Here is a 16,046-nt window from a genome sequence, read left to right as displayed (position 1 = left end):
ATGAATCTTGTGTAATGAGTAACTACCATTGAATGTAACTGCCATGAATGTGACCAAAGTGTAAAACGTGACGTTAAAATCCTAATAAACAAAACAAACAATGACTATCGAATGACCAAACGTGTTTGGCCAGCCAGGCTTAAATTACTTGGTTTCTGTTCTATATTCAGTAGCTTAAATATACCTTATGCTTGCTATATAAGTTGCAAATAATATATAAAATGCACCTGTTGTTTATCCTCAATTAGTTTTCAGGATGTCCTGGTTTTAGAAGATTTGATGTCTGTGTGTTCATTGGGACACAGTTTACACAGTTTCATGTTTACACAGTTCTCAGGTTTATTACCGTGACATACAGTATGTGTTGTAAACCTGTGCATCAGGTGACATGTGAAGTGTGAACCTGAAGATCATATGACATGGAAATAATCTTTCAGGGCACCTTTCATCATTAACATGCAGGCAGGTTGGTGAACTCAGTCTGAACTCAGAACTGCTTATAGTTCATTTCTTGCTCTGGTGTCTTTGGTTGAATGATGTAGGGGCTGAATACTTTCTAAGACTGGTTACATCTTGCTGGTTTTCTGCTCTTCGATCAAGTTCTCATTCAGACTTCAACTCAATATCTTAAAGACTGCAACCTCTACCTCAGAGAAAAGAATATTGATTAGCTTATGTGACTATTACAGCTAGAAATGTTTGGTATGATTTGTCATGTTTACTCTGTGTTTTTATACTGTGGCCAGTAACTTCTGGTCTGCAGCTGGTCTGTATGGATGGATGTGCAGCCTTTAGTTCTGTAGTGTGTTCCCTGTATTATGGGGTCTGTAAGATCTGCTTGTGTACACGGTTGTGTTCCAGTGGATGCAAAGTTTGAGAATTATCAATCCAGTCACAGTGACTTTGGTTAACAGTTAGTAAAGGAGGTAACACAAGTAACGTGACATCAGCTGGAAAAAATGAGAAATAATTTGTCATCATGACTGCTCATGGCTTTGTTTATTCAAACACGTGGTGGTGGTTATTTACGGTCAGTAATACTTGCCAGTGATGAGCAATATTGGCAAAATAACCATTTTAGCAGACATTTGTATGATAAACAATATTCATAACAATATTTCTAAACCAATGCTTCGGCTTTTAAGTTGTTGGGAACAAGCCAGGGCTTTGATCATGTTGTTATCCATGTTGTTATCCATGTTGTTATCCATGTTGTTATCCATGTTGTTATCCATGTTGTTATCCATGTTGTTATCCATGTTGTTATCTATGTTGTTATCCATGTTGTTATGCATACTAGCCAGTCTCATGATAAATTCTAAGCTCCTAATGCATCTTAAAGACTGTAGGCTACACTTAAGAACATTAAGTGCATTAAGAACAACATTAAGTGCATTAAGAACATACCATTCAAAAGTCTTTGTTTTTTTGCCTGGTAGATAAATACCCATACTCATGTAGCCAAAATATGTGGACACTGGACCATGAGACTGTTGGACATCCCATGTGTCTAAAGGAAGAATGGCCGGATGGCATATCACCTCATTACCGCTTCAGTTGAGACTCCTAATGTCTGGTCAAGGCTTCTGCAGAAGTGCTGGAGAAATACTTTTTGGACAGCATGGATGTCGTGCATGAGGCAAAGGTTGCCAGTACTTTGGGGGTTGGACTAGACGACATGTCTACTGTTTTTGGCTCCTTTTGTATTTAGGGATTGCCACAATGGATCATTCTAGTCTAGTCTAGTACCCAAGCGCACTTTAAAAGTTTTAATATTCTAAAATGCGATTGGTGCTCTTGTGGATGCTTCCCACTAAACTTTAGGATCTTGTAATATGAAAAAAATCAATGTCACAGATCTGATAATACATTTTAGGTATGATTTTTAGCTTGATGTAATTGCTGTGATCTGCGTGGTTTGTGTTCCCAGCTATGGATGACTCAGGATCTTCTTATCTGGCCTTTAACGATTTTAACTGTAATGGTGGCTCTGTGTGGGCGGAGACGCTGGCTCAACAGGGGCAGCAGGAGGTGGAGGGCTTCAGGCGGAAGCTCAAATACTTCTTCATGAACCCGTGTGAGAAGTACCGAGCTCGTGGCAGGAAGCCTTGGAAACTGATGCTGCAGATCATCAAGATTGCCGTCATCACCATTCAGGTAGGAGATATCTGTGTCTGTTATGTCTGAAACTGTGCGTTACAAGGGTGCTCAGGTGGCACAGCAGTCTAACAAGGCAACATACCTGAGCACCCTTGTCCTTTCATGTAGCAATTAATTTCTTCATTTTGATGAGGTTTAACTCTTGTCTCTCCTCAGCTGGTATCTTTTGGTCTGAGTAATCAGATGGTCGTGACGTTTAAGGAGGAGAACCTGATGGCCTTCAAGAACTTGTTTTTGAAGGACTTTGCCAGTCACAGCACTAAAGTCTACGCTGTCTACACTCAGCATGAGGTCTACGCACACCTCTCACATATTGTAGTACAGGTGAGCACAGTGGTAAAGACTTGTAATCGGAAGGTTGCCACTGTTGGACCTATGAGCAAGGCTCTTAACACTCAGTTGCAGAAGTTCCAAATACCTGTAAATATATCATTGTTTTTCTAATAAACATGAAAAAACAAAACCAATTTCAAACCTTTCAGCTAATTGTCATGATCTTGTTGTAGTTCCTGAGCTTGCAGAACATAACTGTAGGGAACCATGCGTATGAGAAGGAGGGGCGTCTGTACACTCCTCTGCTCATCTGCCAGCAGTTTTACCACAACGGAAGCATTTCGCCAGGTAACGAGACGTTCGAGATCGACACCCAGGTGGAAGAAGGTAAAACTGTCACTATTCTCTAATTCACTGGCTCTGATTCATTCACGATCCTATCACACAGTTGTACTTTGTGGGTTTACAATCACCATAAAAGGATCCATCATGGAACCCTCACTGATCAGATGTGTGTATCAGGTCCAGCAGTGTTGTTGGGATTTTTAAACACGTGTCAGTGCCGACAGGAAAACAGTGTCCTGTCCAGTGCTCAGTGTCCACTGATAAAAGACGAGACGTAGATGAACATACACTGTGTACCTAACTGTCCACCTACAACCAGCGCTAATAGGGTAGGTGTTCCTAATAAAGATGCCAGTGAGTGTAAACAGGACTAACAACATTGCTGCACCTGCTACACTCATGGCAGGTCAGACCAGTCAATGTTAGTATTCACTTAACCCCCCTCCACCTCATCAGTTTGTCATTGTATACCCACAAAGTCCAGCTATATGGTAGTAGTTGCTGACACTATAATAACCCAATATTAAAATCTCATTCTGTGAATATAATTGCCAGAATGCCTTAAGATTTACCCAGTCCAGCCCTCATCTACTGCGGAGGAGCCGAACCTGTCCAACTTCACACTACAGTTCAAACGGTAAATGTTTAGAGCTTATACTGGCAGTGACCACAATCTAAGTGTTGTTTTGTAATATGTTTTGGGGTGTGGCCGTTTGTTTCATATTAATGTTGTACCACAGATTATACTGGTCAGGGTCACGGTGGGTCAAGCTTCCCTGGAATCATTGGCCAGAATCCATTGAATCCAATTGGTCAGACAGAGCCAGTCATGTCTGTAGATTACCCTGAGTGCTTGGGTGTGGTCTTATTTGGGCAAAATCAATTTTGTTGTTTATCTCCCAATTTGGTCATTTCCAGTTCCCGATTGTGAATACACTGCCACTTGCACAACCCTAGATCTGATCAAGTAGAGCCGGATCACCACATACCTCCTCTAACGCGTGTCCAATCTGTCGCCGCTTCTTATCACATTCCAGTGATTGGATTCCACACAGAGCTCATACAAACCAATTTTTTAATTACTTTTTAACATGAATCAGGATAATGAGGTATTAAATTCAGTAAATCTGGAGATGATGTCGAATTTCGAGCTGTTGGGCTGATGCACCCTTGGGTTTGATCCATCTTGACTCTTCCAACCATCATTTATGTTGTTTTGTGTTTTAGGCTGCTGGAGGTGAATGTTTACTTCACTCTGAAAGCCATTAATCTGCAGACGGTTCAGTACCACGAGCTTCCTGACTGTTACGACTTCAGCATCACGGTACCCATGATACTTTAGTTTCTTTCTATTCAACACACAACCAAGTCTCACTCCAGACTTCCTGTTTTAGGTTGTGTGTGGTGGGAGAAATGTTCCATACAGAGAGATATAAATAAACAACAAACTTCCTTATTTTGGTTCCTAATTTGTCTTGGTTTGTTTACATTAGAAAATGTACTCCTACTGAAATGCTTTTAATGTTTGGGTTTATTTTTTAGTCCATATACTTCTGTTTAACTTCTCTTTGGAACAGATCACCTTCAATAATCGAGCCCACAGCGGCCGGATCACAGTGGACCTGGACAATGATGTGGACATCAACGAGTGTCGAGACTGGAAAGTCACAGGGGCTTGTGAGTGTTAAATCCTGTGATTTTCATGCACACACACACACACGCACACACACACACTGAATTGTTCTGTTTCAACACTGTACATAGTGTTGACATTCTCTGATCACTAAGTACACCAGTTATTAAGAAAAGCAAATCGCTGCTGCCGGCCTGGCTGGGCGCTCAGCAGACACAGTTGGTCATGTCACACTCCAAAATCTTGTAGAAAGGCTTTCCAGAAGAGTGGACGATATTAAAGCTACAAATGAATGGGACGTCCAACAAACTCATGCTCAGGTGTCCCAATATTTTTGTTTATCTAGTGTATCAAAGGCTTTCTTACTGCTGAAAGAAAATTTACTTCAGTGCCCAGACAGAAACTCATGCCCAATTTTTTTATTTATTAATTTTTACAACTGTTGTTCTTCTGTGCTGGAATGATTAGAATCATTTTACTTTTATTTCAGATAGAATCATTTAATTTTCTTTTTCTTTGTGTGATTAGCAGCAATCACAAGAAAGAAATAAACATAAAACCATTGGCTCATTGATTGTCAGGGTCACATGAACAGCAGTTGAGAGATACTGAATGACCTTCCAAATGACCTAAGCTCTTAAAGACGTAACTTCGTCTGCACTTTCCCTTCAACCGCTGTGACATTTTTTTCTACAACAGCTCCTAAGAACATCTACTACACTGTGCTGTTTGACGTTGTGATCATTCTGACCTGCCTGGCGTCCCTGGTGCTCTGCACGCGCTCAGTGAGCACCGGCGTTCAACTGCAGTTCGTGAGTATCCAAACCCACCACTGACGTCTTCTAAAGTCCACATACATGCAGCAGAAAAATCTGATCCTGATGGTCAAAGGTTCACTACGGAGCCCCTTAGGGGTCACTAACGAGAAAAAATATGTCAAAAGCAAAATCCGTACCCACAGTCTGTACTCTCAGTTTATAAAGTGTACCCACAATGTAGCAAAACTGTACCTACAGATTTATAAACTGTACCCTCAACTACGATGCCCCTGCATTAATCATATCATCTTTTTAAAACGTGTCACCAATTGTAAGGTTCACATGGTGGTTATATCTGACTCATTAATAAATACATAAGCAGTAATACATTTATTTATATTTATCATTAATTATTTGGGTATTATATGGACATATGTGGCCACGGTTTCACTGAAATCTTAGAAGAACCAGCTGTTTATGAAGGTCACAGATTTTAAATTTGAGAGTACGATTTACAAAACCGTGAGCACTGTTTTGCTAAGTTGAGGGAACAGTTAACAAATCCGTGGGTGCACTTTATAAACTGAGAGTACGGATTACTAAACCGTGGGTACAGATTTTGCTCTTCACATATTTTCGGTCGTTAGTGACCCCTAAGGGACGCCGTAGTTCACCAATGTTCCTGTGTTTATTTCTTTCATTACAGGAATACACAGCCTTCTTCCTGAAGCATTATGGGAAGCAGGTCTCCTGCTCTGACAGAATGGAGTTCATTAATGGCTGGTACATTCTCATCATCATCAGTGACGTCCTCACCATCACCGGCTCAGTGCTCAAAATCGCCATCCAGCTCAAGGTTCGACTCTATTGTTTGTCTGGATCTTGGTGAAGCTGCTGGATCAGCTGGTAAAGTAGGTGCACACAGTGACATGGGTCTTTGGGACCTGGGTTTGATCCTTGTGTCTGGTCGTTGTTTGAGGAGTTTTATTTGTTCTTTCCACCCACCTTTCGAGAACATGAGAAAGGTGGATCAGTCGTTTAAGTGTTATTGAGTGATGCCCAGCGATGGACTGATGCCGTGTACGGGTTGTATTCCTGTCTTGCTCTTAGTGTTTTCAAGATGATGCCAGACTCACCCTAATTTAGATCCTGGTAAAAACATATTAGTCAAAAGGTTTTAAAGGGGGTTCCACTTCCTCATTTGCAGCTTCTGTCTAGATACTTATGACCAGGATCATTCCAGATTTGTCCATTAGTCTATCTGGTGTGAAATAAATATATCAATTTTACTGTCACTGTCGCCAGGCCAGACTTTTTCTCTGATGGGATTAAAGTTTAAGAAGTTTGTTTTTTAGATGCTTTAAATAAAATCCTCTAAAGAAGCCTTATTGTGAGAAGCCTTCTCGGAAGAGCAGCTTTTCTAGATAAACTGGGATGTCCTACAAGCTCACGGTCAGGTGTCCAAATACTTTTGGCCATACAGTGTATTAATACTGATTCTACATTGATGTTTGTTTTTCACAGGCTCTGACCAGTTACGATATCTGCAGCATCCTCCTGGGTACCGGCACCATGCTGGTGTGGATCGGAGTTTTGCGCTACATGGGTTACTTCAAAAAATACAACGTAAGTCTTGAGACTGAGAGTAAAGCTTATGTTTTATTGTTCATTCATTTTCACTAACAGTTTAATTCTGATCAGGGTTGCGGTAGGCGCTTGCATTGACTTGGCAAAATGTCTGATTTTATTTCTGTTATATTTATGATGAATCTGAACATTTTGAAAGAACATTGGACAGTTTATGAATTAAAATGTGCAGATGTTCATAAACCTTCTGATGAATAGGACCGATTTCTACTCAAATAAACACCCATAGAAGGACAGTACAAGATTATTGAAAATATTGTTGTGAAATGATGCACATCTCATTTTTAGTTAAGGGTCCATAAAGACCTCACATAGTAATTAAATGATTTTTAAGAAGTTTGATGTGGAGGAATCAAAAAGCCCTGACCTCAACCCCATTTAAAACCTTTAGGATGAATTGGAATGTTGATCATGAGCCAGGCCTGAGCTCACTAATGAGCTTATGTTGACTAAATGGGCACAAATGGACTTTAAAATAGAGTTGTGTCAGTTCTAGTCACGTCGAAATAATATGTTCTGTAAGCTCATGGTCCGGTGTCCACATATTTTTGGTTATTTTTCCAGATCTTGATTATCACTTTGAGAGCGGCCTTCCCTAATGTGATCCGCTTCTGCTGCTGTGCTGGTTTGATCTACCTGGGATACTGCTTCTGTGGCTGGATCGTACTCGGACCCTACCATGAGAAGGCAAGTACTCTCGATGTCCAAATCTGGCAACGTGGCTTTTAAATAGAACTCTAGATGAAAAATGGACATCACTCTCTGTCTCGCTTGCAGTTCCGCACACTGAACACGGTGTCCGAGTGCTTGTTTTCCTTGATCAACGGCGATGACATGTTTGCCACGTTTAAGTACATGCAGCAGAAGAGCTACCTGGTGTGGTTGTTCAGCCGCGTCTACCTCTACACATTCGTCTCGCTCTTCATCTACATGGTGCTCAGCCTCTTCATCACCCTGATCACAGACACATACGAGACCATCAAGGTAAAGAACTTGAGGCTTGAACATCTGAGCTTGGATTAATGCTTATGAGAAGCTAGTATTAATGTTTTTCATTCATTTACTGAGTTCCTCATGTTCAATTTGAAATTTTTTTTAAATGAAAAGCTAGGGGCACTTGAAGTATATTGGATATTGGACAGTATTAAAGTGTTCAAACTCAGCAGAGTCGCCAACCTGGCTTGGTGTTCACACAAACACAACTGGCCATGTTTGATGTAGGGAAGGTCAGACTGGGTCTTTTTCCTTTGCTGCTAAAATATACAATCTCCAGCACTGGTCCGGGCACCTGCACAATTGTGTGCGTGTGTGTTGGGGGTCTCATGGAGCTTAGCGTCTGTACACAATATGTCTGTGTGTGGAAACCAAACACAGGCAGGTGATGAGAAGTGGCCGCAGATTGGACACGTGTTGGAGGGGGCGTGTGGTGATCTGGCTCTTCTTGATCAGATCAGGGGGTGTGCAAGTGGCCTCAATCGGAAATTGAAAATAACAAAATTGGGAGATAAAGATGGAGAAAATGTAAATGTATCATTATAACTTACCGAAAGCTTGTAGAAGTGAAAACGTAATTTTTTTTGTTTGTTTTTTTAGCAGCAGCAGTGTGATGGAGATCCTGTGTCTGAGCTCCAGGCTTTTATTTCTGAGTGTAAAGATCACCCGAACTCTGGCTGCTACCGTGTAGATGACAAATCTTCTACCTGCCTTTTCTGCTGCTCTCGCAGGTAAATGTTTACTTTAGAGGAAACGTTTGGTGCATTTACACATATAAGTAACAAAAAAGCACCCATAATTAACCTGTATAGTCATTTATCATTGGTTTCCTAAACAAATCTAAGCCATTAAATATGTTGAAGGTATTGAAGATATTGTCCAATTAGCCTCTCTCTCTCATTCTCTGTGAAAATGCATTAATAGATTTTGGATTCTTATATTACCAGACCCATTACCCAATCATGACAACTAAAACCCCCTAAACCCATTTATCATGTTTTACCACTGCTTTATCCTGGTCAGGGTCACTGTGGCTCCAGCTTTTCTGGAATAAATAGACGCAATGTAGTAACACACTCCAGACAGGATGCCCCCCCAACCATGGCCAATCATGTCTGTACAGTAGTGTTAAAAAAAAATAGCAGTGATTTTAAAAAAGTGAATAAAGCACAAAATCATTATAATAACTTTTATTTCCATAAATGCAAACGCACTGAAAATACTACACTTTCAATTCTAAATCAAAACATTAACAACATTTTGCCAGTTTGTGTTCATCCTTTACAGAAAGTTAAGAAAAATGAATATTAGGCTGTTCAATAAAATAGCAGTGCCAGCATTTTTCATTAAAAACTCAAAAAAATTATCTATAACATGAAAAAATGTTTGAGGTTTTACTTTACTTTAAATTACTGAACTAATATTTAGTGGCAAAACAATTGTTTCTGAGATCTGTGTTGCATGGAGTCGATCAACTTCTGGCACCTCTGAACAGGTATTCCAGTCCAGGATGATTACACTACATTCCACAGTTCTTCTGCAATTTTGGGTTTTTCCTCAAAAAAACACGTTTCAGATGTCAGCCCACAAGTTCTCTCTGGGATTGAAGTCAGGGGATTGTGCTGGTCACTCTATTACCTCAATCTTGTTTGTCTGTAACCAAGATGTTTTGGGTCATTGTCATGTTGAAACACCAATTTTAAGGACATTTCTTCTTCGACATAGGGCAAAATGATCTCCAAGTATTCTGATATATTTAAACTGATCCATGATCCCTCGTATGTGATAAATAGGCGTAACACCACGGTATGATAAACATCCTCATATCATCATTTTGTACCATTATGCTTTACTGTCTTCACAGTGAACTTTGGCTTGAATTCAGTGCTCGAGGGTCGTCTGACATACTGGGCCACTAGACCCAAAAAGAACAATTTTGCTTTCACCAGTCCACAAAATGTTGAGCCGTTTCTCTTTGGACCAGTCAATGTGTTTCTTGGCAAATTTGAACCCATTCAGGACGTCTTTATCTTAACAACGGGACTTTGCAAGGAGTTCTTGCTGGTAAATTGGCTTCACTTAATCATCTTCTGTACTCACTGGTAACTTCAGATGTTCCTAATTCTTTCTGGAGGTGATCATTGGCTGAGTATTTGCCATTTTGGCTATTCTTCGATCCATTTGAACAGTAGTTCCACGCTTCCTTCTGCGTCTTTCAGGTTTTGGTTGTCACTTCAAGGCATTTGAGATCATTTTAGCTGAGCAGCCAATAATTTGCTGCACTTCTCTGTATGCTTTTCCCTTTTTAATCAAAGTACGCTGTTCATCAGAACAATGTCTGGAACAACCCATTTTACCCAGTATTTCAAAAGGAAACGCGCTATGACCAAGCTGTGCAACATTTGCCCCCCTCCTACCTTAAATAAGGGCCAAATTTGACACCCGTTCTTCTGCAGAATGAATGATTTCACCAATTGAACTCCTCACTGCTATTATTTTGAACAACCCCCTTTCAATCAATGCTTCAATTACTCAGAATGAGTGGCATGCATGTCCTAATTGTTGGGTTTGTTTTGTTTTCATTACTCTACTACACTTTCAAGTAAATTATTTGCTATGTAGAAATAGCATTTCTACTAAAAACAGTGATTCATCAGGTTAATGGTGTTGGACTGCTATTTTTTTGAACACCACTGTATGTAGATGTCTGACTGGCTGATAGCATCGCTGATTAGTCAAACCCTGGACCCCTGCTGTCGTGGGCTAGCTTAATTTTTTACTTTGTCATCCCTGCACCACAAAACCAACTTATATTTCAGAAATGATTAATGTTAGGCCAAAAATTTTGATGCAAATGAAGATAATCTGATTATAAATGAAGAGCCATTTTTATTGTTTGTAACTTTGAGCAAAAATGATGTTTAAAGTTTATACAACAATGTTTTATAGTGATTCATTAGCATTAAACTAACTGCGGTTTTCTGTTTCAGGCCAAGTGACTTGACTGAGAGACTGGAATGTTAACGTGGAACAGTAACGGCATCCAAAAACAAAGGCATCAGGGTTTACGTGGATTATTAAATAGCCTTTTGTTAGACAGGCTGTATATTAATGTTACTGTAAAAATGTGTACATGTACTTGAATCATCTGCAGTCCTGAATATAATCAGTATTATTAATAAATATTTGTTATATGTGGACAATTTGTACCGTTTACACTCATATTTTCCAGTAAGTCTCTCAAATGCCCTTTGGACTAAATGGGCACAATTCCTCACAGACACACTTTAAAACCTTGTGGGAAGCCTTCTTCAGGGGGAAACTCCACATCAATGGCTCAGACTTTGAAATGGGATGTACAACAAGCTCTCGGGCCAAAAAAATTTAGATTTCATGTCTCGAGAGATTTTTTTAACAAACCAGATTTTTATTTGCAGTTAAATTAATAGAAGAAATTTCAGTCTGTCCCAAACATTAAAATCTCACCACCACGTTCCCTATAGATAAACAATTACAGTGGACCCTTGGGTTACAAACGGTTTACCATGTCACCTCGTCATGATTTACACACTTGAGTTACATTCATGACAGGACAGTTACTGGTTACACAAGATTCATCAGTTCACAAGTTTAATATCAAACACAGTCATGGACAATTTTGTATCTCCAATTCACCTCACATGCACGTCTTTGGACTGTGGGAGGAAACCGGAGCTCCCGGAGCTACGAGCGGTGATGACGTTTCTTCTTGGTGTGAACGATCTTCTGTCCCTTCAAGTATCCAGATGGAGTAAAAGTCTGTCCACCCAGACTGCAGTGATAAGGTTTTAATCCAGTATGAATTCTCTGATGTTCCCTCAGGAGTTGAACACTAGCAAAACTTTTCTCACATTGAGAACAGCGATGAGGTTTCTCTCCAGCGTGAACCTTTTTATGTTCCCTCAAGCATCCAGCCTGATTACTGTTCCCTCCATGGTCCGAGCTGCGATACGTCCCTTCTCCAGTATGAGTCTTCAGATGATTGTTTAAGGTGCTTGAACGAGAAAAGCTCAAACCACAGTGGGAGCAGCGATACGGTTTCTCTCCAGTATGAATCCTCTGGTGATTCAGAAATGTTGTTAGATGTGAATATTCTTTCCCGCAGTCGGAGCACCGGTACGGTTTTTCTCCCGTGTGGATCCTCTGGTGAGTCTTTAAATTGATCTGCTGACTGAAACGCTTTCCACAGTGGGAGCATTGGTATGGTTTTTCTCCCGTATGAACCCTCTGGTGATTTATAAAGGTGGATAAATGAGCGAACGTCCTGCCACAGTCCGAGCACCGGTACGGTTTTTCTCCCGTGTGGATTCTCAGGTGAGTTTTCAGATTGATCGACTGACTAAAGCGCTTTCCACAGTGTGAGCAGTGATACGGTTTCTCTCCCGTGTGAACCCTCTGGTGACTTATGAGGGTGGATAAATGAGCGTACGTCTTGCCGCAGTCCGTGCACCGGTACGGTTTTTCTCCCGTGTGGATCCTCTGGTGAGTCTTTAAATTGACTTGCTGACTGAAACGCTTTCCACAGTGGGAGCAGTGATACGGTTTCTCTCCCGTGTGAACCCTCTGGTGACTTATGTAGGAGGCCGAATGGGCGAACGTCCTGCCGCAGTCGGAGCACCGGTACGGTTTTTCTCCAGTATGGATCCTCAGGTGAGTCTTCAGGTTGGTTAACTGAGTGAAACTCCTGCCGCACTCCGAGCAGCAGTAAGGTTTTTCTCCTGTATGGGTCATCTGGTGAGCTCTCAGGTGAAAACTTCGCAAGAAGCTCTTTCCACAGAGGAGGCACTGGTGCTGGTGCCCACTGCCTTCCTGGTTGCTCTGGGATTCTTGGTATTCATTGCTGTTCTCTGTAAACTCTTCAGATTTGATCGGGACTTCAATAAACTCTACAGGAATCAACAAAACACAACGGAAAAGATTATTTCAGCGATACAATACAGCTGTATGCAAAGGTTTGAGGTTTACATACACTATATGGCCAAAAGTATTTTCCACATGTCTGTGGGAATTTGTGCCCATTCAGTCAAACGTGCATATGTCTCCATGACGTCCAGCGTTTGCAGATTGTGATGCGCTGTCATAATTCAGAGAATGAATATTATGTTTCCGATATTTTGCCCACCATGTGTATTATTTTTACACAGATCTGGGTGGCGCAGAGGTCTGTTATGCTAGCCCACCACCAGGCTCTAATCTCAGCTGTGCTATCAGGCTGGCCAAAGCCCTGTGATGGATTGGCGCCTCGTGCAGAGTTTTCCTGTCTCGAGTCCAGTGTTTCCTGTGAAACCGGACCCATCTTGACCCTAAACAGGATACAGAGGTCGAGGCAAATGAAAAATGAAATTCAATTTATTACCATTTAGTTTTTCCTTCGCTTCCTCTTTAGTGTCTTCCTCGGTGTCATCATCTTTGTCCCTGCTGTCTTCCTCACTACTTTCGGTGCTGCTATCGTCCTCACTGTCTTCATCTCCAGTATCTCTCCCATCACTTTTGGTGCTGTCGTCTTCATCTTCCTGGCCGTCTCTGCAGTGGGGATTGTTATCTTCGTCTTCTATTTTTACTGTTACGATGTGAGCCGGTAAACTGAGGTCCTGGTGTTCTTGTGTTTGCTTGGTTTTGTTGTTCCGGCTTCTGTTGGACTGAGTCTGAACCTAAATATCAAATAACAAGAATTCATCGAAACTGCAAACGCTCAAACCTAACAGAAGAAATTCAAGTGTAATTGTGTGAGACTGTCATCAATCTTTTAATTTTACTGACGGATACTTCTGCACAGTATCGTTATTACCGTATATAACCAGACATTAGCTGTTACTTTGATTTTATGATCTTCACTTCTTATCTGATCACCTGATCAGGGTCTCAGTGGGTCTGGCACCATCCACCTCCAGGCGTAAGATAGGAATACACCCTGGACCGGCTGCCAATCTGTCTCAACTTTCATACACAATACGGTCAAAAGTATTTGAACACCTGAACATGAGCTCGTTGTACGTCCCATTTCAATAACTAATGGTATTAAAATAGTGTCCTCTATGTGATCTTCTTAGACTCTTCTGAGAAGGCTTACAAGACTTTCAAGCATGTCTGTGGGCATTTGTGCCCATTCAGCTAAACATTTGGAACTGATATTGTTACTATTGTTACCCATTTACCAGTTGGCACCAGACCCACAGCAATTCTGGTAATCATTAAAGATATATTTTTAAATATATATAAATGAGTCTGATTTTAATTATACATAGGTTCAAACCTCTCCTTTGGTTACCTGTCTGTGAGTTTGGTTTGTTCTCCCTTGGTTTTTACCTGGGCTCCTCGCAAAACATGCAAAGAGCAGATTAGACCCTTGGTGTAGGTGAGTGAGTAAATAAATGGCTTTGCAGTGCCTTGCAATAGATATCTGCCCTACATTCAGTGTTAGCAGGTGCCACACCATGATATATATGTAGAAAGATCAGTGGCTAAAGGGCCCCTGTTGGTCTTAGGGCTCTACACAACCGCTTATGTAGAGCCGGCTATAGATTTGGGTGACATTGGCCACTCTCAGTGATCTAAATGTTCTAAACATCTTTAAAAACATGTGGACAAGTGGACAGGCTGCTCATGTCTGACTGAAATGCCCACAGGTGTGAGTGGGTGAACTGGTGAGTGTATGGGGTGCTGTCCTAAACTGTGCATCTGGTTTTCCAGCCTGACCAGCATCACAAATTCCTCTAAACCATTGAACCAGGTCAACCTGAACAGTTTAAACCAACTTGTTGGCCCAGATTTTTCCATCCAGACAGGAAGGCATGAAAGTTACCTGCATGTCCATCCTCACATGGTCGTCAGCTTCAGAAAGATCTCCAGTGATTTGGATATTCAGTTGTTTTAGGAGTTCTGATGTTTTTGCAGAACTCTCCCGGAGTCCAGCATGCTCCTTCTCCAGATGCACCACCTGGTTCTGCAGATGTTGGCTTTTTCTTGCACAGTTTTCCACCTTCTTACCAATCAGCTCTAACGAGACGCTGAAACTCTGGATGGACTGTGTGTTTTCATGAGCAGTAGCTTCCACTGCTGCCAGCCTCCGGAGGGTTTCTTCTATAAAGTTTAGAAGAACCGATTCATTCAGCACCGAACCATTCAGAAACGACTCATTCAGAACCGACTCATTTACCAACGATTCATTCAGAACCGACTCATTTACCAACGATTCATTCAGCACAGATCCTCCAGCGCTTTTTCCACACATCATACCAGAATGAGGTTCAGTAACGAGTTCTGGTTGCTCATCCGGAGCTTCATAAGACCTTCTAGCATAGCTGTGCATGATAATCTCTTCGTTACCTTCCATGATGTGAACGGACTGATTGTGTGAAGCTGAAGCAGCTAAAAATCCAGCAGGAGAATCTGTTGTTCCTCACAACAGGACGGTGCAGAGAGTCACGTGACTGACTCACACTCACGTGACTGCTTTATTAAAAACACAGGGGTTCAAATACTTAATATTAACATTTTCGAATATAAATATAAAACGAGTGTTATTAATATTATTACTGGTATTATTAATGTTATTATTATTTTTATATTACTATTATTATTGTGGCAGTTGTAGACTAGCGGTTGTACTGGACCAGAAGGTTGCTGGTTCAAACCCCACCATTGCCAAGTTGCTACTGTTGGGCCCTTAAGCAAGGACCTTAACCTTGCTTAAACTGTATAATGGAAGTTGCTTTGGACAAAAGCATCTGCCAAATGCTGAAAATATAAATGTTATTAGGGCAGCTGTAGCCTAGTGGTTAAGGTACTAGTCCAGTAATCAGAAGGTTGGTGGTTCAAGCCTCACCACTGCCAGGTTGCCACTGTTGGGCCCTTGAGCAAGGCCCTTAACCCCCAATTATGTAGATTGTATACTGTCACAGTACTGTAAGTCGCTTTGGATAAAAGCGTCTCCTAAATGTAATATTATTAATTTTATTATGATTGCTGTCATTACTTCTATTATTTCTATTAACTTTATTATTTCTATAATAATTATTACGTTTACTGTTATTATTATTATTACTGTTATTTTTATTAGTGTTGTTTTAATTATCATTATTATTGGTTTTATTACTGTTGTTGGGCGGCACGGTGGCTCGGTGGGTAGCACTGTCACCTCACAGCAAGAAGGTCCTGCGTTCGATCCCCAGGTGGAGCGGTCTGGGTCCTTTCTGTGT

General features: G+C 41.0%; 2 protein-coding genes across 2 annotated transcripts; one reads left to right on the top strand and one right to left on the bottom strand.

Annotated features, from left to right (window-relative positions):
- Positions 1-1,932: 1,932 nt before the first annotated feature.
- On the top strand, positions 1,933-8,544 carry mcoln3b (mucolipin TRP cation channel 3b). Its single transcript, XM_063015937.1, has 12 exons — positions 1,933-2,157; positions 2,317-2,484; positions 2,667-2,820; positions 3,334-3,415; positions 4,006-4,102; positions 4,356-4,455; positions 5,111-5,223; positions 5,876-6,025; positions 6,694-6,795; positions 7,381-7,503; positions 7,594-7,800; positions 8,410-8,544. The coding sequence occupies exons 1-12, from the start codon at positions 1,933-1,935 to the stop codon at positions 8,542-8,544; spliced, it is 1,656 nt and encodes a 551-aa protein (XP_062872007.1).
- Positions 8,545-11,215: 2,671 nt separating this feature from the next.
- Positions 11,216-14,676, bottom strand: LOC134333782 (zinc finger protein OZF-like). The gene is made up of 3 exons (XM_063015938.1): positions 14,651-14,676; positions 13,205-13,499; positions 11,216-12,734 (listed from the first exon to the last, which is right to left on the bottom strand). The coding sequence occupies exons 1-3, from the start codon at positions 14,660-14,662 to the stop codon at positions 11,533-11,535; spliced, it is 1,509 nt and encodes a 502-aa protein (XP_062872008.1). The 5' UTR covers positions 14,663-14,676; the 3' UTR covers positions 11,216-11,532.
- Positions 14,677-16,046: the final 1,370 nt, after the last annotated feature.

This window comes from Trichomycterus rosablanca, chromosome 19 (genome assembly GCF_030014385.1).
Source record: "Trichomycterus rosablanca isolate fTriRos1 chromosome 19, fTriRos1.hap1, whole genome shotgun sequence".
NCBI lineage: Eukaryota > Metazoa > Chordata > Actinopteri > Siluriformes > Trichomycteridae > Trichomycterus > Trichomycterus rosablanca.
This window is presented reverse-complemented; position numbering and strand designations above follow the sequence as displayed.